The 26,312-nt window shown below is 41.1% G+C and overlaps 1 protein-coding gene across 1 annotated transcript in view; it reads right to left on the bottom strand.

Annotated features, from left to right (window-relative positions):
• Nucleotides 1-26,312, bottom strand: part of LOC135486377 (uncharacterized) — a 35,935-nt gene that overhangs the window by 5,831 nt on the left and 3,792 nt on the right. Inside the window, exons 2-3 of the mRNA XM_064769135.1 lie at nt 16,974-17,204; nt 1,089-1,430 (exon numbers count right to left, since the gene is read on the bottom strand). Coding sequence (XP_064625205.1) covers nt 1,089-1,430; nt 16,974-17,204 — 573 coding nt within the window. The remainder of the gene's footprint in view (nt 1-1,088; nt 1,431-16,973; nt 17,205-26,312) is intronic.

The following is a 26,312-nucleotide window of genomic DNA, read 5'->3' as shown; positions in this document are numbered from 1 at the left end:
GTGCTCAAAGATCAAAGGGATGGAAGTTACAGTTTATACTGGAGCAAAAACCTTTTGTTTTATTGAAAATCTGATCCAATTTCTTCCCAAGTACCTCCCATTGGGGACACCAAAACCTCAAATTCTTGAACACAAGCAAGAAACTATGACCGTAAAATTGTTAAACGAAATGACAAAAGCCGAGAAGATTCACTCGACGCTCAAAGGCCATTACCATGACAACACGAGAAAAACTTTGTATGAAACAGAGAAATGATTCGAGCGAACGTATGTCATAGAATCCTCGCTCGTCAACGCAAGTGGTCTGATACAAGATGACTCAATTTCCATGACGCGTATTAGCTTTTAAAGAAATTTCACGTTGAAATCTATAACAAATTGAAAGCACTGTTAACCGTCAACCATATAATTTCATTAAGGTTGGAAGCATTGACAGAGGCGACTTTAGAAACTTTATCTCTGACTTAGTGAAATTTTATCGGAAAAATTGGATTTGTAGCTGCAGAGCCTTGAACTCATGCTGGGAGTGAAATCATTGAAGTTGAAAATGGCACTCGGAGACGAGTGATAGAGAGTTAGTGTTAAGCCGGTGGAAATGAAATGAAATGACGGCATGGAACGTGACAGGTTGGCAGCGTGTCAAAAGCTTTCTTGTTCATGTCATATTAGTGATTGAACCAAAACGAATCTGACAATCGCCGAGTGGGGGAAGTGCTGTGGTTTTTGTCCCTTTCTGTAGCTTGTTTTTTTAGCCTGGGATTGCGGATTTAGAAACATGGGTTGCCAATAAAAAGCGGCTTTATACTTTTTATACCAGTTAGATGGTAGGATTATGGCTGGATGTAAGGGGTGTTACATTGGGAAAGGACTTAGACCAGCAAGATACAGACATTAGCCTTGGCAATAAAAAAACTCAAATCGGAGGAGCATGCATCTTTGCCAATTCTGCCTTGAAGCTCATATCATGTGGAGATCTTTGACAATAATACGGCAGATATGAAAGATTGTCCAGGATCCAGCTTTCAGTAAACAGTAGAACATGATAGGTTTTTTTCAGCAACGTTACAAATAAAACATCACTTTCATACCTTTCTCTTTGAGCTGTATGTTGGCTTTAGTCTTGGGCCCAAGTTCTTTAGCGAAAGCTTTCCCATCTCCCTCCCCATTTCTCATGGAGCTGCTCCGAGCAAAATTCGTCTTCTGAATGATTTTAACGTCTTTGTTTTTTTGGAGTTGGACTGATTCGCTCCGTCGGAAGTTACTGGAATGATTGGTGACGGGCTGGGACGAGCTGGAGCTGGGTGAGGTCTTCTGGCTGTAGTGTGGACACGTGCTGGCATTGATGTCCTCGTCGTTTATTGAGGCATATACGGGATCGATTATGACAGGGATCGTCGGAACCTCGGACACCATGACTTGATATGTATCGCCTGGAAAGAAAAAGAAGGCAAGGACACATGAGTTTTAGCGAAACCGTATTTGGGAATCGATGGAGTGATGGAACAATGGTGTAGGATACCAAGGCTCACTGCTGTTTACTGGAAGAAACCAAATAAAGAAGACATTCGTTCATTTCAACTTAAAATGCAGGACCCAACAAGACTAGTGGCCAGTTCTGTGAGAAACTGTGCGACAGTGAGTTTGATGTCGAGATGACCAGCCACAAGCAGTTGGAACTTTGGCTGCAAATATATAATGCAACTTGCTTTCCATGATGTCACAGGCGATTAGGCTCTCCTGCGACTCGACGCCAGTCTGCCATAACAATGAAAGTCATCTATATTTGTATATGTAACAAAAGATGCTGATATTGAACAAAAGAGGGTCGGCACAATCTTCCAAGGTGGCTAGTATGACGATGCTAATTCAATCACAACGGGACAAATAAGTATTTTTGATAGAATCTGAAATGAAGTCATTAGCGTTCTTTTGTACCAGTCTCCGAAGACAGATGTTTTGCAGTTAATCCTATCGGGAAGAACAGAGATAATGAACGGAAGCTGATCGAGAAAAATTACATCAGTCTTGAATGAATGGATAGGCCAGGTAACAATACGAATACCGGCACATCCACTGTGTGGGAGATAATGCCGAGCAGACTGTTCGATACTTCAGAAACAATGGTATTGTGTCATGATAGAATGTGAAAAAGGAGAATAATGATGTTGAGTCTGCCACGGTGTGAAGGCGTGGTGAGGAGATTGATGGGAGGGAAATCCTTGCAAGCTCAAATTGGAATGTCAAGGAATGGTTTGGTGTGATTGAGATATTGCTGTTCACTGAATCAGCAAAGAGATGAGACACCATATCTTGAAACATCAATACCGGTTATTCCTAACATTTCTTGCTGGAAGAGCAGCAGAATTGAAGCCTGTGAGAGAGATTGGGAGCAAATGTGGAAACCTTAATAGGTCAAGATAACAAAGCCACTTTCTCCTGAAACACATCAAGTTAATGTTGCTGCATGGTGCAGAGGTTCAGGGCAGTAGTCTAATCTGCCGAATTTTCACTGAAGGCTACCACGGAAGCAATAACCAACCAGATCAGATATGATGATACCTCAAATCACTTCTTCAAGGGTGATATGCTTTAAAACCCCAAGGCAAAAAGATGAATTGAGCAACCAAAACAATATCCTTAAAAAGTTCATTATCTTTTCTAATAGGAGTGCAAGTCAACATCTATCAAAATGGCTCTGGGCACTTTTTCCGCAAAAAGTCATACAAATTAACGATGGTATAATGACAATTTTCATTCCCAAGAGAATCAGTTTGATTTGAAGAATTTTGACATTCAGACGATGACTATCAACTGAGAAAATGTTATTAGAATATTTCTTTGGCGTATCTCATTTTTGATTGATATGGACTGCTACAGACACTTCTTAGAAGTCTTTGAAATAATCACACAGGACAACTGTCCATAAGGCACAAATTTCTTTTAACTTTTCATGCAAATATGATTTGACATGCTTCTGGTGCGAATGACAATTCAACTTTATTTTCATTGCAAATTTAAGCATTGCTTTTTCGAAATTGAACAAATATCTCTGGTCCCACAGGAAAGCATTATCTATGAATTATGATGCACATTCAATATTGAACAGATGTCTGGAGCAGAAGGCAAGGATTTCACCTATTTTGTGTCGATCTATGACAAGAGAAAAGGAAGTAACCAGGCTTATAGGCACCTGCATCAAAGTTTTATGAGTTGGTAGTGACATCCTTTACCAGATGTACCTGAACAGGATCAGGTCACTTAGACAGAGCATACCAGGCCCAAAGGCCAAAATGCCACGACGGACCGACCGATGGCACACAGAGAATCTCCCCCTCTGGCCCTCTTCCCACAAGACAATGATGAATCTTGATATGATATTTGAGGCGGACGATCACGTGAAAACGCCTGTCAGTTAGTCATGGTTTCTCATCAAGTCATTTGTCCAACAATTACGCAAAATTTGCACCGATGACATCCCAATAACGTCCTCTTCATTCGCCAAATCATCCAACCTTTCGTGAAGTACGAAACGTTGCGTGCCCTGCCTGTAGCGTTTGAAAAAAGCATCAGTAATGAGGTACATAAGATGTGACAGTCCTTCATGCTGTATTACGTCCCAAATGATGTAGATTTTTATTGCCAGTGGCCAGCACAATCAGGGTTTACATCGTCTTTTATTTCACGTAGGATCGTGACACGCGGCGCTACAATATGTCAATCAGGTCCTGAGGTGATGTGTCCAGCCAGGCATACGTCATCTAACGAGGAAGGCGAGGTATATCTTTTTTTCAACACCCCAGGTCACTGTCAGAGACGGTTTGACATCATTCTCGATAAGTGTTAAGTGTCTGCGATAGAATTGAGCCCAAGGGGCAACAAAAAACACACCAAGAAAACGAGGCATCGCATTTCTCAAGTTTGCAAAGTGGTGGACAATATGGCCATCAGGCTTTTGTTGGCTTCACCCTCGCATACTAAACCCCTGTACATACAGCTATACATCTGTTAAAAAATACACAGTAGGATTTAGCATACTTGACTCGGAACAAACACCAAATGTAACATGATTTGCCTTGACCAGAGGACGTTTACATCGTGCTGTACATCATGTATCATGATGTTTTCCTAGTCAGGCTGCAACCAACTATAATAGGAGGTGAACTTGCCGCATCAGTGCAGTCTAAATATTGCATTTGGTATTTCACCGGAGGTATGGTCAATAAACTCATTAGTCGCGTTTTTCTGGATGTTTTCGGCATTTTAGCCTTTCCCTGAAGGCAGGCAATCATGCTAAGGATGTCTTAACAACTGAGGGTGGCGGCTGGCGTGTCTGATTCCATGGTTGTACGCCGCTGAGGATGTTAACCATGCGGCCTCAGCCGAGGGGCAAAAAACGGACCGGGTGATCGAAACTGAGGTCTGAGCCCTAGAAAAGTGATGAAGATTTTGTAAGTTAGAACGTGTCCAAAAGGAATCAGAAATTGCAGCCCCACCAACTGCAACGTCTACGATTATCATACATTAGAGGAAACTTGGTAACAACTGGCAACTCCAACCATCACCTCCCTTCCACCCAAAAGGTCAGCCTCACTAACATGACTAATTCGAATGTGGTCAGAAGAAACTGGCATTTGTCCATCTCAAACATGTCTAAGATGACGATTGACTTGTACACTACTTTCTATTTTCCTTGGTTGAAATTGACTGACAGACTCTTTTGTTCACAATGAAACACCCTCTCTTCTCTGAAGCTATTCCTCATCATCAAACGGACGCAGACCGCCCGAGGGTGGAGCACGCCAGCAACCAAGAACTGTGCGGCTTCCTCCGTAAAATTATGTTTACACAGCCTTAGATCTTGAACAATCTACACTACTGAAGCCGTAGGATGCCTTCACCGGTTATTTCCTCTGTCGCTGTCGCGAATCGTGGGTCAGAAATGATATCGGGAGCTGTGGTCAGCTGTTTTGTTGAGAGGCTTCATGGAAAGTATCGGGGTAAAAGTTACAATTCAAGTATTGAATTCCTGAATTAACCCTCCCATCATAATATTCTGACTGCTAGAAGCCTTCCGATTCTCTAAGTAGTGGCTAGAAGACAAGCTACCATTGAGAATATGACCTTTTTCAGTTCAATCAAGAAAAGATGAGAGACAACAACCGAAACCGAGAACAATGAGGTAAATTTTAATCATGGATGTAGCAAAGATATATACTGTACCATTTCTATATCCATGATCAAAATCTGCCTCCATAAATCTCAAAGACAGAGCTGGGGCTGCTGGAAAAACGATAATTTTCTTGACGCCAGACTTGAGATGGAGGCTGGGGGATCCATCCAAAGTTCACCCTTATTCATCATTATCGACATCGTTTCGCCAAGGCCATAAACGCGACCACATTGGTAACGAATCGCTAATGCCCTCGGGCGATTCTGATAGAGTGATCCACGAGTCGATGTGAATTGGTCTCCAGCTTGTGTATACCCTACTGATGGAGACGCGAGTTTCCTTGGACTGATTGAAGTCTCAAACAAAACCGATACCCCGAACAAATCGATATTTCCACATGAGCTCCCACAACACCTGCGTGGCTGAATCCGTTCTCACATTCGCTGGTTTTTAGGTTCTGGGATGTTTGATTCATATTTCAAGGAGTATAGGTATCAACATTCTGATGTTCACCCGGTAAGATGATTTTAAGATGGCTTATATCCCAGGTTAGGTCAAGATTTAAATTACCAACTGTATGGGTTGGAAACGACCACTTAAAGCCATGATCGGACAACGCGTCCTGATTCAAAGAACTTCCACCTGATTTTAAAGACGTTAACTTGACTCCTCAGAGTAAAATTTTAATTTGGAGCAAGATCCCGAAGGCTGCTGGTCCAGACAGAAATACAGAAATGTCTGAAATAAGACGGCACTGTCTGTGCTTTGTCTAGTCTGGGGTCACTGCCCTTTGATATTTAGACTAAGACCGTCAATCAGAAACGCACTCTACAGATGCGATTGCATAGTAGTGATGTACGCGATGGACAAGTTTCCTTTGGACAGTACTGTATACTCCCCTCGTTGAGTCTCGGTTCATTGGTCTTTGACGTTTGCCTCGACAGTGGACAAAGAGTCTCATTCAAACTCGATATCGATGGATTCTATTTTTATACATCCACATATCAACATCATAGCCAGAACTGAATAGCATAATTACACTCGCTCCGGGAGACATGCGATTGAGAGAAAGTCAAAACAGCTAAAGCACAATATTAAAGACTTTTCCTTGGTATTAACGATTGAAGTCAGGCTAGAAAACTGACACAGCGAGATTGTTCAGAAGCTTAAAGCTAACTTTGGCATTTAGGTATCAATTAGGGCCAGCACTCCCTAAGCTGCTCTGACATACTCTCGCAATTCAACAGGGTCTAACACGACTCCACCCATACAGATGTTTTTTGCATAAGGCAGACGTACATAAAGAGAAATGGCTGATTGCTTTTATTACATTGTGCAGGGTAACAGACTGAAAGACACATGACTGGTCTTCTTCTTCTTAAAGTTTCTGAGAAAACTGAACATATAAGCAACTACGAGATGTGCAAAATTGAGTTTATCAGAAGTGAGAAAACATGCATCTTGGCATCTTTACTCTACAGTTGTGACCAGCTGTCACAACATCACTAAAATCTCAAAATAGTAACACGGTTTGAAATCTCCCGATTGCCTCAGGGGTGTGTAACCTTCGATTCTCACCAAAATTACCAAATATTTCCTTCTCCATTGTCAACCAGGACCCCCTTGAAAGACTCCAGATACCGACCCTTGCGCACCATAATTACAATTAGGGAATCCCTCGTACCTCGAGGGCATTCCCAGATCAGACTCTCGAGGACCTGGTGATTTTCAACGGGCGCGTTTCAAATTGATAGAAATGATTTGAAAGGTGGCGGAAGTGAAATGAGAGATTACACATTGTGATACGCGTTGATGTCCACAGAAGCGGTCCTTCTGATATACAGTATGGCTTTCTCTGAAGAAGACCTGGCAACGACGGTAAAAGACAAGGAAACATGGCCTTGGAAACGGAGGAACTGACAGCAGTTTTGGACTGTTCTGACAGGAACAAGAACACTTTCAGCAGTAAAAAGAGGTGATAGACTCAACTACGGACATCGTCTCATTCTCAAACTCTCAACATTCGTAATAACTTCGCACCTCGCAATTTATAAAATATCACTTTGAAACTCAGGACACTAGACTTGGTACGGGCAAAAAGTAGTAACCTTCTCCCAAGAAAAAGCAAATAAAAAGCAAGACAAGAAAACTTGCCAACCACATCCCCCTGATATTCCTTGAGACCGCCTAAATCTTGTTGAAATGTACAGAAAGACTTGAAGTTTGATCCCTATTATGAAATCACAACACAAATCAGCGGTTCTACGAAATTTAATTACGTTAGGTGCCATTGTGGTGAGGCTGATCTGATAGGTCACCACCCAACACATTATCTCTCGACCCAGCTGTTGTAAAGGTGCTTGCCTTAGGACACCGGTCGTCATTTTCAAATCTTAATCGACCAGAGGTTAGCACCGGCCGATTTGCTGTGTCTTTTGATTAGGACAGAGTCTCTCTGCACACTCTGCATTTATCCTGGAGCATGTCTAGGTGAACCCATAGCTTGGAGCAATGTCAGGAATTAGAGACTGATTGTTAGAGAAGGAGCGTTTGTTGTCTCTGAACCTGAGGGCAGACGACGTGAAGAGATTCTCACTTTCTCGGGTGCACTTTTACGGTGGAAAATTCGCTTTTTAATTAGCCGGGTCATAGGTTGAAAAACTAATTGGCTTTTAGAGCAAATCCCATTCTCTACTTAGTCACTGATACCTTCAGGTGATGCTTTTTAACAAATCTTCAGTTTCAAACCAAATTGGATGGAATCTTTCGTTGATGTCTTTTTGTGGAGTGCATTTTTTCATTAATCTTTTTCATTTCTCCACGAAAGTTGTCATGTGCGGAGGTAACTTGAATCTTTAACAAAGCTTGAAGGATAATACAAGCCAATGGCAATTTTATGATCTCATTTGAGTAAAGCGCTAAATGGCCGGATAGAACTCAACCATGCCTCTTATCAGAACTGCGCAGAGACGTGTTCGAATACCTCAACACTGGTGTTCCTGATTGCCTCAAATTGCCGAGGAAAAAACCGCCTGCTGCGACATCGGTGAATCCGATTGCCTTACAGTTGACACCTTGTTTCGTTATTTCCTGACGAGGTTTTAGCCTTGAGCTGTAATAAGGGCTATTAGTAACCTAAGCAAATGTGAATCATTTGGTGTCATCCACTGGAATTTTTTGCTGAAAATTAGAAAATGATCTCTCCAATACTGACTAAAAGTCTGGTTTGGTCTGCATTTTTGGTCTACCCAAATGGTCTTGATAAGACAACCAAGGACCACCAACTCCAAATCAAGTCCATAAACAATTTCTAAGGCTGAGGTGGCGAGCTTGCCTGCGTCTCCTTTAGGGTGGTAGATGCTCGTTTTACCAGCACATTGTTTCCTTTCTCAAGGCACCTTTTTTCTAGGCTCTAGAAAAAAATAGTTTCTAATAACTTTCATCAAATCAAGTGGAGAATAACTGTTGCTGTGTCATCGGGAAAAGTTGGTAGCTATCACGAGTAATCTGAACCAATCTAAGCGAAAAAGGCTTGTGTAACTTATACAACTGTTCTCATCGGCGCGAACTGAGCAACACTCGGGCGTATAAATCACACTCCATTCATGCGAATATGTCTCCTAAGACGCGGCAAATGACAAGAAATCCAATCCGGTATTGACGAAGAAGACGACGCAACAATTCTCAGTATCTAGTATAGATTTCTTGGGATTAAACAGCGATATTAGAGGGGAAAAAGACGCGCATCACAGAGCAGAAAAACAACACGGATAGGAAGATCTTGGGAATTTTTACGATTCACTTGAATAGATCTTGGAGCGCCGAAATGAAACTGTAGAACATGAATGAGACGCTGTTTGGACATTTTTGCACCATCTCTAAAGATTCGCGAAGGATTGCGAATAATCGAGTGTAGTGTTACGCTGCATTGAAGCAGACACGATACCTGATCACGAATTTCTCGTCAAATCTTCTGACGATTGTGGCGCAGATGAGCATCTTGAGTACTTTTGATAATCACAACGCCGAGCTCCGTCGGCGAGGAGACTTGGCACTGTTCAAGTCATCATTAGAGAATAGCTAAATGGAGAAACCGCCCAAAGGCATCGCAGACAGCGGAGACTTGACTGAGTCATCCAGCAATAGCAGTGTTTAGAACGATGCATGTCTGATCACCATGAATGGAGTACATTTGTCGGTATGCGGCGGTAACATATCACGCCTCACTGCATCCATCAACCCCACACTCTACCCTAACTTCATTCCAAATCTTTCATGCCTTTGACGCGATTACACGCAGGGCTTCCTGTCGGTGATTAATCGTGCAACGTCTGATATTGTTTCTGCGGCCCGATTTGTCATTTCGGTGGCGAATCTATTTACCCACCGTGATGAATTCATCCTCGTGATTAGAACAATGTTACGGTTATACCAGTCTGAAAGTAAACACTATTAACCCATTCATGTGATGGTCAGCACACATTATAAGGCAAAGTAGTATAAATCTAAAACATTCTACAAGGCACATTAATGCGGTAGGCCTTTATTAAGACCCAAGGTCCATCACTTCAGGGCCCAAAGACTAAGATGGCGTCTTAGACCCCTTGTTCCAACTATAAATGAGGACAGTTCATGAAACTGGGCAATACGATTTAAAAGTTCTCTGAACCCCCCACACCTCATCACTTCAAGGCAAAAATAATGTGGCTGGTGCCACCCCCTATAGGGTTACCCATGTGAGAATAGTGTACAATTTTGTGTAACCATCTCTGCAGCAAGCTCTCGCTGCTAATTCCACTCACTCTCATTCATTAGGGAAAATGTTCTGATTAATGCTCCATGCAGCTGAGCACATAATCCCTATAGTAATCTCAACGAAGAAAAAAATCACTTTTTTTCTGCCCTGTAATGGAGTGGAGTAGAGACAGATGAACAGGGATCACTTGAAAGTTTAGAGTGATTATCAAAAATTTGAATTCACGGAAGGGGCACAAAGACATGCATCGGGTTGAAATCTCAAACTTTTAAATCAATTTTTTCAAGTATTGATAGAAATTGGAGCTGTAGAGCAGGATCAAACACCACAATCAACTGATCTGTATCATTTTTCAAAGAAGTCATTTTAACATTTTGCTTCAGTTACCAGGTTTTAACTCAAATTAGGGCTTCAAAATAATCTTCCAAAATTTCCCAGGGGTACCATTGTTAAAAAAAATCATCCATTGCTTCAAGGTCATTTATGCATATGGCGGGTTTATAGATATCCCTTTGATATTTGAATAAAGAAGGTTGTATGACCAAAACTAACTCTAACAAAGAATATGGCAGAAAATTTGCTGAGAATGTTAAAACTGATTGAATTTGGTTGACACTATATCTTTATTACCGAATCAGCCTCAGTGCTCTTCACTCAAATCAGAAAATCTTGGGACACTTTTCCAGCAGCATCAAGCATGAAATGAACTTAAGACTACTCAATACATGGGATTGTTACCAAATGTACTCTGTCACCCACACTGTCTGTATGACGTCAGGAACTTCAGAAGTGACAGGCAATTTTCTTCAACACTTGATGATTATTACTGAATCACCCAAAGTTTCAAAGTCTCAGAGACAAATTCATCTGGCAGCACCAAGCATGAAATGAATTTGAGATTAGCTCAATATTGTGAGTGTCACCAAAGGTTAATGAAGAGATGGTTCGATGATTTTCGGATGCCTTCAACTTATGAACTTGGCAAGTCATCCCATCTTATGCAACATCCCTGAACTTCATGTACGTGTTGCCAGAATCTTTGATCAGAAGGTTTTTATAGGAGTAACGGGCTCCTTTCAGTCCCTTTTGCCCTTCACTGTCGTAAGCCTTGAAAGAAAGTGGCAAGTCCTTTATTGCTAGATCACTGCATGTTGAACCTTGGAGAGCAGAGAGGAATTTCCTGTGAGAGTCTCCTATTCTAGAGCATGACTGACCAAGATCTTCCAAGGCAGCCCAGATGTGACAGAAATAAAGGTCTATATCATTGGTCAACAAAAACATATATCACAACACTACACCATCAAGAAAAGGAAAACTGCTGAACAAGAGCAGAAGTATTCAAAATGTTTCCAATATGTCAAATCTACTACAATTTCCTTAAGATATCAATATACTGCCACCTTTGATGGCTAATATGGCTTCTAACTCACTATCATTATGACTTCTTCATTGTCACATCATTGGTCCTAATGTGTCCCAAACACCACGACCTTGGAGTTATCTGCAATATGACTTCATCATTTGCTACATCATCAAATCTTATTCAACCCTAATGCCATGGGGCTTAATAATGGTTATATATTGCTAAAAATCAACTTCATCTTTCAATATGACTTTATTTCACTGTCACATCATCAGTCCTAATGAGTAGTAGAAAAATATGACGACCTTGAATTGATGCTATCTACGACCTTGAAGCTATCTGCACGACTTCCAAATATTTTGCTGCATCATCCAATATTATTCAACTGTCACGCCATGGGACTGAACAGCGATGACTTATATGAAACCTGTTTGGAATGATGATATTAGATTTATTACGCCATAATCGGATGGAATTCTCACACCCGATTGGTCGTAATATTCATCAGTTCTGGAGGTTACGTTGAAGGTCACATGTTTTCACATCGAGTCAGCGTCGCGGCGATCTTAATGGTTTCTTGATGGGGCGGGAAATCGGCAGTTGTATCATGTTTCACTGCGGTTCATTCCAATTAGCTTTATCAAATTCATGGTGAAACCGATGACTTACCCCTGAGTCATGTTCGAGCAAATAAAATGTAAGTCTCACTTAATAGCAGACGTCAAGGGGTCTTTTGAGAGTAGCAATAATATAAGATCATTTTGTGTTTTATTTGCCGTTTTATTAGCCGAGTTGGCTGCCATCAGATTGGGATCAGCATCAGCCCTTTTGTACTCAGCTGTCTTCGAGAGAAGAACTAATGTTCATGTGCATTTCTATAGGATTAAGATAGTAGTTTCAGTGCTTATTGGGTTGGAAGTATTTTGAAATGCCATCATCTGATACAAGCCATTGTTCCCATACAATTGCTCAGAATACACTCGATGTTCATGTTTACTGAGAAATGCTCATTCGAGATGGTGAATGTGCATTCCTTCACATTCATTTCGGAAGCAGAGATTCCATGCTCCTGAGACAATGATGAGACCATCCTGTTTTCGGTTTACAGCCTCCTTCCTCATGTTAGCAATGTTAGCTGGCTAAAGTACATTCATATTTGCAGCCACAGTTATAGTGGACGAGGGGCATGGAGAGACGCAGCTCACTACTCAGCTTCAAATGAGACACATATGATTCTCCCCTCAGATACATACATTCAAATCTTAAAAGCACCATTCCTTCCATCTTCCCAGAAGGCAGATAACATCACCAGGACTGGTCACCATTCATCAGACGTCAAAGTCTTCATCCTTAAGCTGTGCAGAGCGTTAAACCAATTTGCAGGACGCTACTGGCCCAGAACAGTAATCTAAAATAATATCATCATGCAGAATAGTTGAGGTGTCCATACGGGATGACGACTGTGGCATGTCTTCATCAGAGATAACGCACCATGACTGCACGGTTGTGGCTGGAGTGTGTGACTATTTGGTCACGCGTTATCAGCGTGATTATTGGCCGGGGAATTATTTTCTTCATCAGCGAGATAAAATAACATAACCACCTGATATGGCCATTACAATGATGCAGCAAGAATTTGCAGGACCATCTTTCGTTGGGATGACATTTATGGTGGATGGAATCTTCATTTGAGAAATGCTGGTTGGTCAGATGTGCCCGCACAATGCTCAGTCCTGTATCACTTCCAACTGATCACTCCGCTAGACATTGTAGATAGAAGCGGTTACCGACATGAAGGGAAAAGACAGGGAACATGGCAATTGATTCCACCGAAATTCTGCCATGAAGAAAGAAGGAAGGAATGCAATTTTAGGCCAATTGCAGTTGGGTGAAAGTGGGAGCTCACAGAAACCCCTGAGGCAATAAAATGTGTAAGTGCCAGGCAGAAAAAACAAACCTTGTCAAGCTATGGAGTGATATCTTTCAAAACTATAGTTTTCACCCAGATCAGATGGCTACAAAATTGACTTTTCACTTCACCAATCAATACTGCAAGTGCCCCAGTCAAAATGCATTTCCTTCAATTCGTTATGCCTCCTGTTTTTTGTCCAAGAAAGAAAAATTGATTTATTCTACTCCGAATTTTTCATTCTCCAGATATATCAACCAAGTTAAAAACATCTTGGCATTTTACAGCAAAAAATCCATAATCAAATCCGACGGTTCAAATCTTCCCTGAACCATTCAATGCATCAGATTTGCTCTCTCAATTGCGTGCATTCTTGTCTTTTCGATCTCCACCGCAGATTGATTCTTCTCAAATCTGCTTAGCGTATTTTTCTCCTGGTTGCACTTGAGCGGTATTGAGTGAAATAACTGCATGAATGGACCCGAGCGCAACAAATAAAACTTGTCTGAATGAAGGCATTTTACAGCCACTTCACTCTCGACATCATTTCAATATCCCATCATTGAATTCATCACCGTATTTATGCGCTGGTGAAATGTCACGGCAGGCGGATTAGATTTGATTTCACGACAACCTTGCCCGGATGACCTCTACAAAAATGTATGCAGCAGGTGTACACTTTAACAGCGATTTCATCAACGTTAGCATGAAACTTGATAAAATGGTTCCACCCTCCGACGCTAAATTTTACAGTACATTCTTATGTACTATCCTGTACAAATATACACATCCACCTGACCAATATTGATAGACACCTAAATAGAAAAACTCCACATCTCCAAGGCATCAGCAATGCAGTAATTCAGCTGTACTTCTTTATTACAGAAAGTGAAAGTGCACCTTCCCTTTTTTAAAGAACTGCAGATTTGATACCATTTTATCAGATTTTTCACCAGTGACTTTCTTTTTCTTAGAATTAAAAAACAACTAACCAAGTGGACCCCAGATGAAAGCTATGTTGACTAACTCGGAGTGAACTCATAAATTTTCACTGCATCAATATTTTTCTTCTTTTTTGAATTATTCATTCACACCTGAGCCTAGACGGATGGTGTGACAAGGACAGAAGGATTGGTTTAACCCCACAAACTTCCTTGACAAATGAGGAAGGGAAAGGGATGTGTCACTCTCGGTGATTTAGCAATGCCGAACGATTCATGATCTAACCAATTATCCAAGGGGCCATTAAAAGAATGCTGAGGTATACCCTGAGTGGCTGAACGGCTCATCAGGGATGAGCTAATCCCAGTTTCTGTAGCAGAAATGCAGAATGCTGGTCCATTGCTAGTCAACTTTCTCATGCAAGCCTGGACACAGAGATGGAAAGACAGTGATTCTTCTGGAAAGAAGTTTTGTAAAGTGAACATTTCATTTTTGCAGTGCTACAAAGATTCTGGATCAGTTTCAGCCTTGAGATTCCTTTACACGGCGCCATCCAAAGCCATTATAGTATGTTGATGGAGGTGCCATCCCTGATTAGCCCGGCTCGTTAGTCTTCATCTCTGTCTCAAGAGCAGCCTCCTTTACTCATACTGACACTGGAACCACTTTCATCTAATGAGATAGCAGCCACGCGGATACAGTAGATATATCAGCCACGCGGATTCTGTATTGAATACACCAAGCTGTATATCAATCGCAGACATGCTGATGGTCAGTCAAATGGTGTCCGCTAGATATGTGCAGGGAAGTGCTCAAGTGTTGAGACTATCTGATGTGGGGAGACTCTACCCTGATACATGATTGGGATCGACTACTAGCCAATCAGCTTGAGCTGGCAGTGGTCGCAAGAGAGACTTTTTTAAACCATTTTGCTGCCATATTGTATATATGCAACATCTTCGGGTAGAAGCATCCTTGACACTTTTATTACAAAATTAATATGGAAGGGTAACTTGGATATTGCAAGTAATTAAAATGGCTATTTAAGCACATATCGATGCATAAAACCTCATGTTGTTTTCATGAATTAAGTGGCTTAGCTTCCATAATTTCCATCTAAATAGCTATTTTATAACCCTCCTGGAAGGATCTATTTGATATTGTTTTGCAATTGTGATCCTGTTCAACAGAAAGCACAATTGTGCATGAGTTGTTTGGGCAAAATATCAGCGTCCAGTGGATCAACCAACCTTGATAATAAACCTCGTCCACAGACTCAGATGCTGAAAAGTTCCCGGTATTGATATTTGTGACCATTTCTCTGTTTATGCCAATCATTGCATTGACTTTTGACACAAAAGTCAATACAATGGTCCCAATATCTAAATTACTCGTGTTTATGGACAAACCAATATCGTATATCCTAATGAGCTGGACAAACACCATTGCAAAAGACTAGCAAAATATCACTAATTGCTTAATGGAAGTCATAATGCCAGATTTGATAACCACCAAACTGCCGGGTTAACCTCCACGTACAAATGTACCATAAATACCAATTCCTTGATGCCTGCATGGAACTTGTCAATTGCAGAAGTGAGTGGTTTAGTTTGGGTGCAGTTTTCCGATTAAAATTTTTTTTTCTTAATTTCCTCGCGGAAATGTGCTGCATTGCCAAGATTTGTTGGGAAAAAACCCTGCCACAAAAATATTGAAGACTAACAACTTCACAGTGTGTACTTCGCTGATAAAAAAAATCACTTGGTATTCAAAAGCAGTATCCTCAATTTACGGATTTAAAACGGAACCCAGCTAATGCAATGAGGAATTAAAACCCTCACATTACTGTCAATCAAGTATGCATTTATGCTAATTACTTGAAATGTAATTCAACAGGGAATCACCCGCCTTACTAATATGATAAAAGTACGGGACATATTTCTTTCTTCGAGGCAAATTAACGTATCAACCAGAGTGAGGGAGATAATTTTTTGCTTCTGCGAGACGCTCCGATGTCAAAATATGTAGATTTTTTTTACTTTAGTAATAAACCTGAGAAATGAAGTTAGTATTAGGATTTTATTTGCATACACGTTTTATAAAATGACAGAAATCTTTCATGGTACTATCATCATGCTATCCTTAACATTTTGATACCAGAAATAGCCATACTGCTCCACATATCAAATACACAATAGCAGGAATGAGCCAAAACTTTGTGTCAAGAACTAAACATTGAGAGGCTGATTAAGTCAACCACTCTCCACAAGATGTCCCAAGGGCAATTTGGATGGACCAACTTGATGAGATCTACTGACCATCAGTGAGCCATCGCAATAAACTCGCAACAAAGCGCTCCAAACTAGCTGCCAGAGGTTTTTTCCAGTTTTTCTGAAGACCTTCGGGAAATTGTGTCGACTTCCTCTCTTAAGCTAATGGCCAGAGTAAAGGTTATATGACTCACTCCGCGACAAAAAAGCAACGACGACAAATCAATGAAATTTTAATAGAAATCATGGGGTAACATGAACTGAATGCCAAGTTCTGAAGGCTCGTTGTCAAAGATATCAGCCCAGATTTGATATTATTGCATAAATGATGAAGTAACAGGATTGAATAGGCAAGGCAACAGATATTGACGACACGATATTACTCAGCGGAGTGACAGCTACGATTCCTTGTGGTCGACTGTAATTCATCATCTAATCCAATTTTGAGATCAATATTCTATAAAGACTGTGTGTGTAGAGGTCGACTAAAAGATGAGAGAGAGCCAAGTTTTCTTGCCGATTTCCTGAAATGGAAGGCAGAGATACATTGTATGTTTCATTACCTGATAAGCCTATCTTTTTCTCTCGAGCCAAGATGAGCAAACTCTCTGAAATCATGGCCTCTGTCGGCGTGTGCATTCCTCGAAAGCTTTCCAGGAGACGATCCTTGATGTTCTCCCGCGTCGACTTAACGCCGCTCGAGTATAGTTCTGATATGACCCCACAGATGGCGTCTGGGAGAGGAATGAACTGCGTTTGTGGGATTGTCTGCATTTCGATACCGTTAATGTCACCTGGAACGATAGAAAATGACGGACATGTATTCACGGCTATGTAAAGGACAAAAGTACAGCACCAGTATATCGTAAATCCTTTCTAACAGGTCAACGATCAGGCCTATGAGTTGCATACATATCATAGGGCCAATCACTGACCATTTAGAATTGATTTTAGAGTATTCAACCAATGAGAAGAAATTGACGACAAAATTTATTTGATCAGGCAATATTGTATTCTAGACATCTACCACTCTACTGCAATTGGAAGACATCTTTGTTATGAACAAAGTTTCCTTTCAATCTCCTTTAAATACCAGCCTGAGTAGTGGGAGGCACTGAGGAGCTGGAACTCAAGATTTAAGGCAAGACAGGATCCTGAACGGTAGTCCTGAACATGGACCAGCTGACACGACCACAGACTTCGCCCTAGGACAAAATAGCAGGGATTACGAATGACCCCAGGCAATGCCTAGAGGACACTTGGTAGCTGAGGACACATGCACCAATGGACTAGCAATCGGCAACAGGATGACATTTTAGCGATCGCAAATGACCTTGGGCAGATTGCCTGCCCAATATGTAACCCGAATGAAACAGAATTCACTTTTCATACCGATATTCAAAGCTAATATTCCCGGCTTTACGGTGAGCTGTTCACCTTCGATAAAAAAGATCAAAACGTTACAAACGCACGGCGCGTAAAGTCGAGAATTATTACTCATAATTTAATAACGTGAAAATGACAATCAATGAAGTCTAATTCTCCATGATTAACGCCAGCGTGAAATACGACATAACCGCAAGGCGCACTTTCCCAATCAAAAGGGATATTGACTTATTTTTTAATACGTCATGAGCAGCACGCACTTTTTGACGGGTAGTTGAAAATTGACAGTCAAATACAATGAACCTAACTTGTAATTTTCTTTGTCATTGCGTGTGTGTGTGAGGTGGCACTTTAATTAAAAGATATTGAAAAAGTCGACGTCAATAGAGTGTGTTTGCTCTGATTGTTTATTTCAATCTTGGTTTGTGAGAACATTTTAAATTAAGAAATTCATGATTTATGCTGAAAAACAAGAGATCAAAGGATGGGTTGGTTCCTTGGATCTTCTAAAAGCCAAAAACTAGAACAACAATTTATATTTAGATTTGGGAATTGGGTGAACTACCTTTGGTTTAGGTATGCTCGTGTATTATATGTGGCAGGGGAACAAAACAGAACGAAGATTGTCTTCAGAGAACAACTTGTGATGCAGTCAGAATTTCTTTCTGTATGAGGAGAAGGACTTGGTATACCAAGGAACCACGCCGGTATACAGAGACTAAACAACTTGCATGACATTTTGCATGTTTTTAGGAACCACACCTGTACACAGAGACTGAATAGGATGCATGACATTTGGCATGCACTTTCTGCATGAGAAGAACGGCTGAGCTTGCCAAGGAGCCACGCCATTACACAGAGACTGAACAACTTGTGACACACTTGGCATGTTTTTCTACATGAGGAGAATGTCTGATACGGCAAGGGCCCTCGAGGTCCTCTCGTGCCACCCTTGTGATATGAATCATATCGGTATATCTCACTCCTTCAAATGACGGCTGTTGGATTCTCATACGAATGACCGTCTTCGATACCGATATTCTTGGATGAGTGTTAAAGATATATACAACTGGGAGCAGAAAAATTAGATAGTATTCTTCGGAGATTTTATTAGCTGCATGGCTGCAAGCTTTTGACACACAATTAACATCCTGAAGCCAATAACAAAACAACTGGTTTAACTAGCTAGGTTATTTCAAAAGTTACAAAACACTTACAAGCATGACAAATAGCACTAAATGTATGTCAACAAAAGTCCTCAGAGTCTTCAAGCAGCTACTCAATACATCGTATTAAGTTTAGCTACTTGGGACATCCAATCCTTAATAAACCAGAAACTTCAACTCACGTATCAAGTGTGGACATAGCAAGTTATTACAATGAAGAGATCTACTCCTTGGCACCTATTTCTAGTAAGTGATATTGAAATTTGTGTCATATTGACATTCAGATATCACTCAGCCTCTTCAGGGATGAGTTTTTTTCACACACATCAAAATTGTTGTTCTAAGCGCTGTCGTCATTGAAATGTTCACCAAAATTTAATCCCTCCCCCAACCCACCCTAGAGAAGGATAATCGTATCAGTCCATCGAAGTCACATACACGAGTCACTCTCAATGCCATATTAACAAGACATCTATTGATGTCTAACAAGATTGATGTAAACTGACATGAATACGTTGCAGTCATTCCAGTTTTAATTTTATTTACAGACCATTTAGGCCGAGGGCCATATTAGAGTGATATCATAAACGAATTGTATACAAATTTGTACATAAAATTGTATTGGCTAAGTCAAAGTTTGCAGATAACGTCTATTCAGTACCGAACATACATGGAGGTTTATGATTTAATTGCAATCTTAATGGTAAACATGCACTTTGAGACATTCAAGTCTGGACCCCCACACAAGTCGCAACCATAAAATGGTGTACGAAACTGCCCCGAGATAACTTTTTCATATGGGACTGAAAGTCTGATAAAGCTGCTTTATCAGACTTTCAAATAGTGTCCAAAGTTACTTTATTGGAAACTTCCTGCAAAAAGTGTTGTTCAAATGACCAGATATTCTTTCCTAGAAATTAGCACTAAAACATTGACAGAGTAATTTTATTGCTATGACAATTGTCCTCTTTGATCCAAGATTACTCCAATCCATAGGATACCTCTCTACATAAAATGTACTTATTCAACCGTACAAATATAGTATGACTATTGTGGATAGCTATATCAATACCAATATAGCCGAATAGCAAATAGGCTTGGATGAGTTCAATCACACATGAACTAAAACTTGGAATTTTCAATTGAAAATATTCTTATTCTTGTCGAGAGGAAGGAACACCAGTCATGCTGCACCCCCCAAAGTCAGCAGACTGGTGTTGTATTGTTGAAGTGTTGGGAATGTGGGTCAAGCTAAACCTCACAGTTGTACATGTGTACATCACCCTGGTTCCCCTATGGGAGCAGTCAGAGGTCAGATGCACTATTAGTATTACTGGGTTAAAACTTCGGGTCAAATGCCTTTTTTACAACTCAAAATCATTCCACACATATCAGAGTTAATTTTGTTGGCAAACACTGAGATGTCAGCCGTAGATAATCTCTCGTAGAACTAAACAAGTGTTTGCACTTTTCAAGTTGGTGGCTAATGTGTGTTTCATGTCTGATTGTTTGCATTCAATTTACATACGAAGCATTGAAATAACAGGACATGGTATTGTACATGCATAACATCGAGATTGTAAGCTCATGTCAACTTGATAACTTTCTATAATGAAATATTGAGCCATTAACCAATTATTCGTTTGGGGCAATTTTGATTTTAGAATGGAAATTGTTGTGGCATTGTCTTGGTGGAAACCCGACTTTCAACAGTAAAATGGGACCTACATCGTTGAAGTTTAATAGAAATATTCGTGAGAAGCCTTCCTCAATCTGTTTCACCACTGGACCACACCAAACGCTCATGTCTAAAACATACTGATCCAGAAATGTTTAGTTTGAATGGCTAAGTTAAGATGTGCCTGTCATCTTTTCAGTGTATGTGGAGGCAGAACTGGTCATGTCAGCTGGGTTTAACTCTGGACACTTTGGCCTTCCCCTTTACTCAAAACCCCACCCCACAACGTGTCAGAATTACACTGCAACATGAGCAGAATTGGATGCTGCGTCACACCTACACTATACTACATTTCCTATCCCCATTCTCAAACTAACATCCCACACCACTACATGTATTAATACCTGCAACTACCCTAAATCGCTGCCAATGGCAGACTAAAATAGCTTGCTCTGCACGCTCTAGCCACAAATGAATTTGCCAAAGTATTGACAACGATAGAAATCAAGGCAACGTGACACAAGATAATGCCAATGAAACGCCAATAAATGCATATTGGAAACACGATCCCCGCAGCTAAAAAGGCTGCAGTATTGTGTCGGTTTCGCAAAATAATACCATGGGAGTCAGAAGACCATTCAAATCAGATCCTTTTGATAATATCTGGAAATGTAATCCCAGTATTGACAATAACATTAGCATGATACGTGATGCCAAAACAATCCATAAACTGTATCGAAAACATGATTTACAAATGGCGAAAAAGTTGCCAAGGTGTTGCGGTCGTGCCACTAATACTGTGTGATTTGAGCAGCGCCTGTTTCACTGTAAATGACCACTCACGCTGATCAGTTGCCACAATGTCTTTTAGCATTTCTTGTGCCATCCGGGATCAGGTTCTCGCGGCACCCGGAGGCAACTGTCATCAACAGAACTCACGTTTTCAATATATGGAGATTTTTGCCTCTTCTATGTTTACAGCCATGCATAAGAAGTACGACACGCTCTTTCCGTGTAGAAGCAAGATAGACACTTAGATGTTGATATATTCCTTCAGAGCTGTGATATGCCATTGCTACAGAACAGTCAGAACAACCTCATCTACCCTTCCTTGAAGAAGGCCGAGGATAGCCTCAGAGTTCAATTTCAGGTCTTCTGAGGCAGGTGTGCTGCTGAATCCAAATTGCCCAGTATGTCAAAAGACCCTAACTTAGGAAAACGACAAGGGCAAAGTACCTATAATCGATCAAGAGCATCAGAGAGCCACCCTTTGCAACTCTGACAACTTTTTATGGTAACACTACACCGAAATCCATACCAACTGCCTGACGGAGCTATCCATGCATGAAAGTTATTTTTCCAGCCCAGCCAGGCAAGTAATCTATTGGAAAACATTATCTCAGATTTGCAAACATCCCTTGTAGCTATCACAAGAGATATCGGCTCTCGGCTCTTGGTTGATGGGCAGGAGGCAGGAGACGCAGCAAGGTTCGATACTGTAACTGAATGGAGGCAAAGAAGTCACGACTGGATATGCAAGGTCCGATACCGCAAATTGAAAACGGTGGAGGAATTTTTAGACATATCAAAACATGGCATCACGGTCGACTTAGAGCTGCCTGATGAAGTCTGATATCATGACTGAGCAGGAACCGTAGCCCTTTGCTGCCTTTTACAGGCTCTGCGATTAGTTACAATTGCTGAGCTGATAACTTTTTGCAATAAACTATGACTACTCTTAACAAAACATACAACCATGAGAATTTTTTCTCTCAAAAATTTGTTGTCAAATAGCATGGTAAAAAGCGTTGTGCAATCTCCATCCATTGGAAAGTTGAGCAATGGCATTGTGCTCTCTTTCATCTCTCGTCACATGACAGACTAGACTCAACTGAAGAAGTGTTGAAATCACAGGAGGGAAAAGAAACACACGCCATTAACCACAATTAGGCAACGATGGCACAAAGCGCCAGGGCATCACCTTGTCATGTTACTTTCAACTTTGGCAGTCAAATTGAATCTGTAATTGTCTTCAAAGGAAAGTGGGAAGGGAATGGATGAGGATTACAGGAAGATGGGCTCAGGAATTGTTTTAGATGGAGTTCGGTGAACAAGGAAGGATTTGAAGAGTTGGAAGGTGCTATCATTAGAATAATAGCACTAATTCTTCATTGGAGATGGAACAAAGTCCACAGCACCAAATGCCTGGGCACTGGTGGTTTCGTTAATGTACATGTACAGAAAGCTTGTCGTGGAATCCAAAATTCCAAGGCCAACACATTCACTACCTGCCCCCAGGTGCCCGAAACAAAGACAGACCTTAACAAGAGATGTCACACCAAATCAGCTGTGGCTGCTCCATGTATGATGCAATCAGAGACTTCATTGATGACCTTGCACGACGCATCCAAGATTTGATGTCGAGTGAGACAACCCACCATGGTGGATTTGAATCTCACATCCTGCAATACGATATGATCCCCATGTTACATTCTGTGACCACAAGCAGGCGATTTTAGACTAAATTACAAGCACCTTTGGCAAACTCTGGGTGAAACTAAACTGCAGTGTTCAGGTTTAAGAACAAGATTTGAGATCAAAGGCGGGTAACGCAGCCCTGGCGATGTTGCCACGACACGAAGTTGACTGTGCATCAAAGTACATCCTAATGACAGCTCTCATTAGGGCTGACGACGGTCTCCATAGTCGCTGGATCAGACGTATCATACTGCTTTGAACAGCTCGCCCATCCCTCGACGGATCTGAGCGGATATATCTGGCTTATCAAAGACGTCCTGCATTGTAAAGCAGTTTTATATGGTGGATGGGGATGAAATGTATGTTGGAGAATGAAGTGCTTTAGATAGCGGATCGAGATGACAGTTCTTTAGATAACATAGATGGCCAGGGCAAATGATTCAGGCTTTGAGACGCAAGTGTTTTTTGACGTGTCAGTACAGGGTATGCTACTGAACATGTATAGGAGAGAAGATTCTTGACGATGGGTTTGGATCTAAGACACACAAAAGGTTGGGAACTGAAGGTACATGCGGTCTCCTCCAACTTGACAAAACCCAGAGAACACAACATCACCCTTTCTCAGCCCAGCTTCATCCACAGAGCAACTGGGAATGAATGAGGGGTGCCCACCAGGTGTGACAGGGGCAACTCGAGACACCGTGGACATGTCGCCCAAGGTCACATCAACAACGGTTGATAGAAGGGGAGGAGCAGACAATCGCGTTAGAAAATGGCTGCCACAACAAGCCGCTGTCAAAGTGGCCACTCATTTGTCAGTTTGAAACACCACGTAGCCTGGCTTGGCACTTCACAAAATGATACCGTATGCGACCTTTTGATAGCACAATGGAACCTATCATGCAGAAGTTGATAGGATAATATGAAATATTGTTGCTCTTTTCGCCTTCATGGACATTCAACAGAAGGACGGATTGAGTTGCAGTTTATCATGAACAAGGGCTAATACCCACACAATAGGGGATCTGCCGGCGTTATCGTGTTCCCTCGATCACTGGGATTACACAATGGGTTAGCATTTCCCGAGACCGTTGTACGTTTATGTCACGTCCATGTCGTCTACAAGGACATGTGCCCATGTATTGTGATCAGGTCATAAATTTCAAGTTGAAGTAAAATTGTCAGGATGATGACAATATGGACAATGGTCGACAGCCCATGTGAGGGTTTTCACAGCCCATACTACAAGAATATGTACATTTTGTACACAGGGTATCCACATAAAACTTGCTGCTGTATCTTATGTTACTGCTGATGCACTGGATACCCATGAGCAAAATATATTTCTCTACTTAGTTTTAAACTACATTTGGATGAAGTCAAATTACAAACTGTAACCAATATAACATTTTTGAAACGAGACTAGATGGTCACAGGGGTAAAACATAGCAAAGACAATCAGAGGAGCTCTGTGTTAAGTTTGAATTTCACAGACGAATTTTTGTATGTTTTAAAATTCTGAATTTTTTTCTCCATCAAGTTGAACTTGAAGGTCATAATCACGACTTAGTGGTATAAATCATCACACATGTATTTCAAAGGGCATGAAGGGTTTATTGGAAAAGCACCTGATTGTAAAAAAAGTTTCCCAAGTCTGAGGGCGGTGGGAAGATATCCAGGTTTCAATACCTTATTCTACCTGTAGAAAATCCAGCCCAGGCCACTTTCAAAGACATGAAAAGGGCTAATCATGTTCATCACAGCAAAGGAGCATTTCAATGTACAGCCTTAAGGAAAGTTCATCCTTTGAAATTACTCTTAAGTAATTTTAGCCATCTTTCAAGGGATGGTGATGAAAGGCCTGCAACGTTACAGATTAGTGACCATATTCTATCAAACACGCACACTTAGTCCGGACTTCAAGCAAACTCACTTCAAAGTTGTGCAAAGGTCACTGAAGTGAATTGCAAGACCTGGAGGCATTGAGAAGCTACCATGGGAAACCTTTCAGCCAAAGACTTTGTAACGACGATATAACCACATTGACTTGGGCATGGTCTGAGAACTTGAAAGGTAGCGAGAATGGACACCACCTTTTGCAGAACTGGACACTAGCAATTAGCCACTCATATTGCTGCCAATGATAGCATTAGTATCAGCGCTGCCCCAAAGGAAAGCATTTCAAAGGTAATGCGCTCAATTATGTCAAACCAAATATGGACAAAGTTGAGTTTGAGGAATATTGAGAAAATCCATACTGCACTCCGGTTTTAAAAGGGAGCCATGCTCATCAGACCAGCAGGCTTGTACGACAGGACATTTTTTACCTACCCGGCCACGTACTTGCACATTCCACAAGTCAATATAAAAGCTTCTGTTTCTGATAATTTTGACAGTTCTAACTTGAGCTGAGCTATCCTTTTGACTTAGGCTATTGAAAGCTTATTGGAAGAGAGTGTTATCATGGCTCCAACGCAAGATGCAGCGAATAAAATTGCTTGTTTTCGCAGTGCTTTATGGGATGGAGTGAAGGAGACCAAGTCCACGAATCCCAACATGTGAAAGAAACTAATGTGTAACAAATTTTTTTGTTGAAAAACAACCAATGGAGATTGAAAATGAAATGGCCAGGGCCATTGTGCTCACCTCATGTTGAGGAAAGATGGATAAAGAGCATGGTCTTGTGTCATGTAGTGTTAGGTTTGATGTAGGTCCAAGCAATTACAATTTCCCCAAAATGGCCAATTTACAGTACATTCGACCTCTGTGACCTTGAAAAGTAGGTCAAATCAAAGAAGACCCGGGTGACACATTGAATGGTTGTTAGAATTAGATGTACCTATGATATAAAATTGGTGCCAATCGGGCAAGTCATTACTAGGAATAATGGCATTTTGAAGAATTTAGGATTTGGCCCCCTCCCTGGAGGCCAAACGGCAAATCAGATCGCACCAAACTTCAGTACCTGAGATCACCTGACCAAGGGGTACATGTGTACTTAATTTGTGATCAATAGTCATTGCAGTTAAGAAACGTGCCATTGTTACGGCCTGACGGCGAATTTACGCCATTTGACGTCTGTGACCTTGACAAGAAGGTCAAATTAAAAACCTGTGTGATATATACTGTATGGTGGTTAGATGTACCCATGATATCAAATTGGTGGCAATCGGGCAAGAAGTTAAGGAATAATC

The sequence above is a fragment of the Lineus longissimus genome, chromosome 1 (assembly GCF_910592395.1).
Source record: "Lineus longissimus chromosome 1, tnLinLong1.2, whole genome shotgun sequence".
Lineage (NCBI taxonomy): Eukaryota > Metazoa > Nemertea > Pilidiophora > Heteronemertea > Lineidae > Lineus > Lineus longissimus.
Note: the sequence above shows the minus strand (reverse complement) of the source record. Positions and strands in the feature narration are given on the sequence as shown.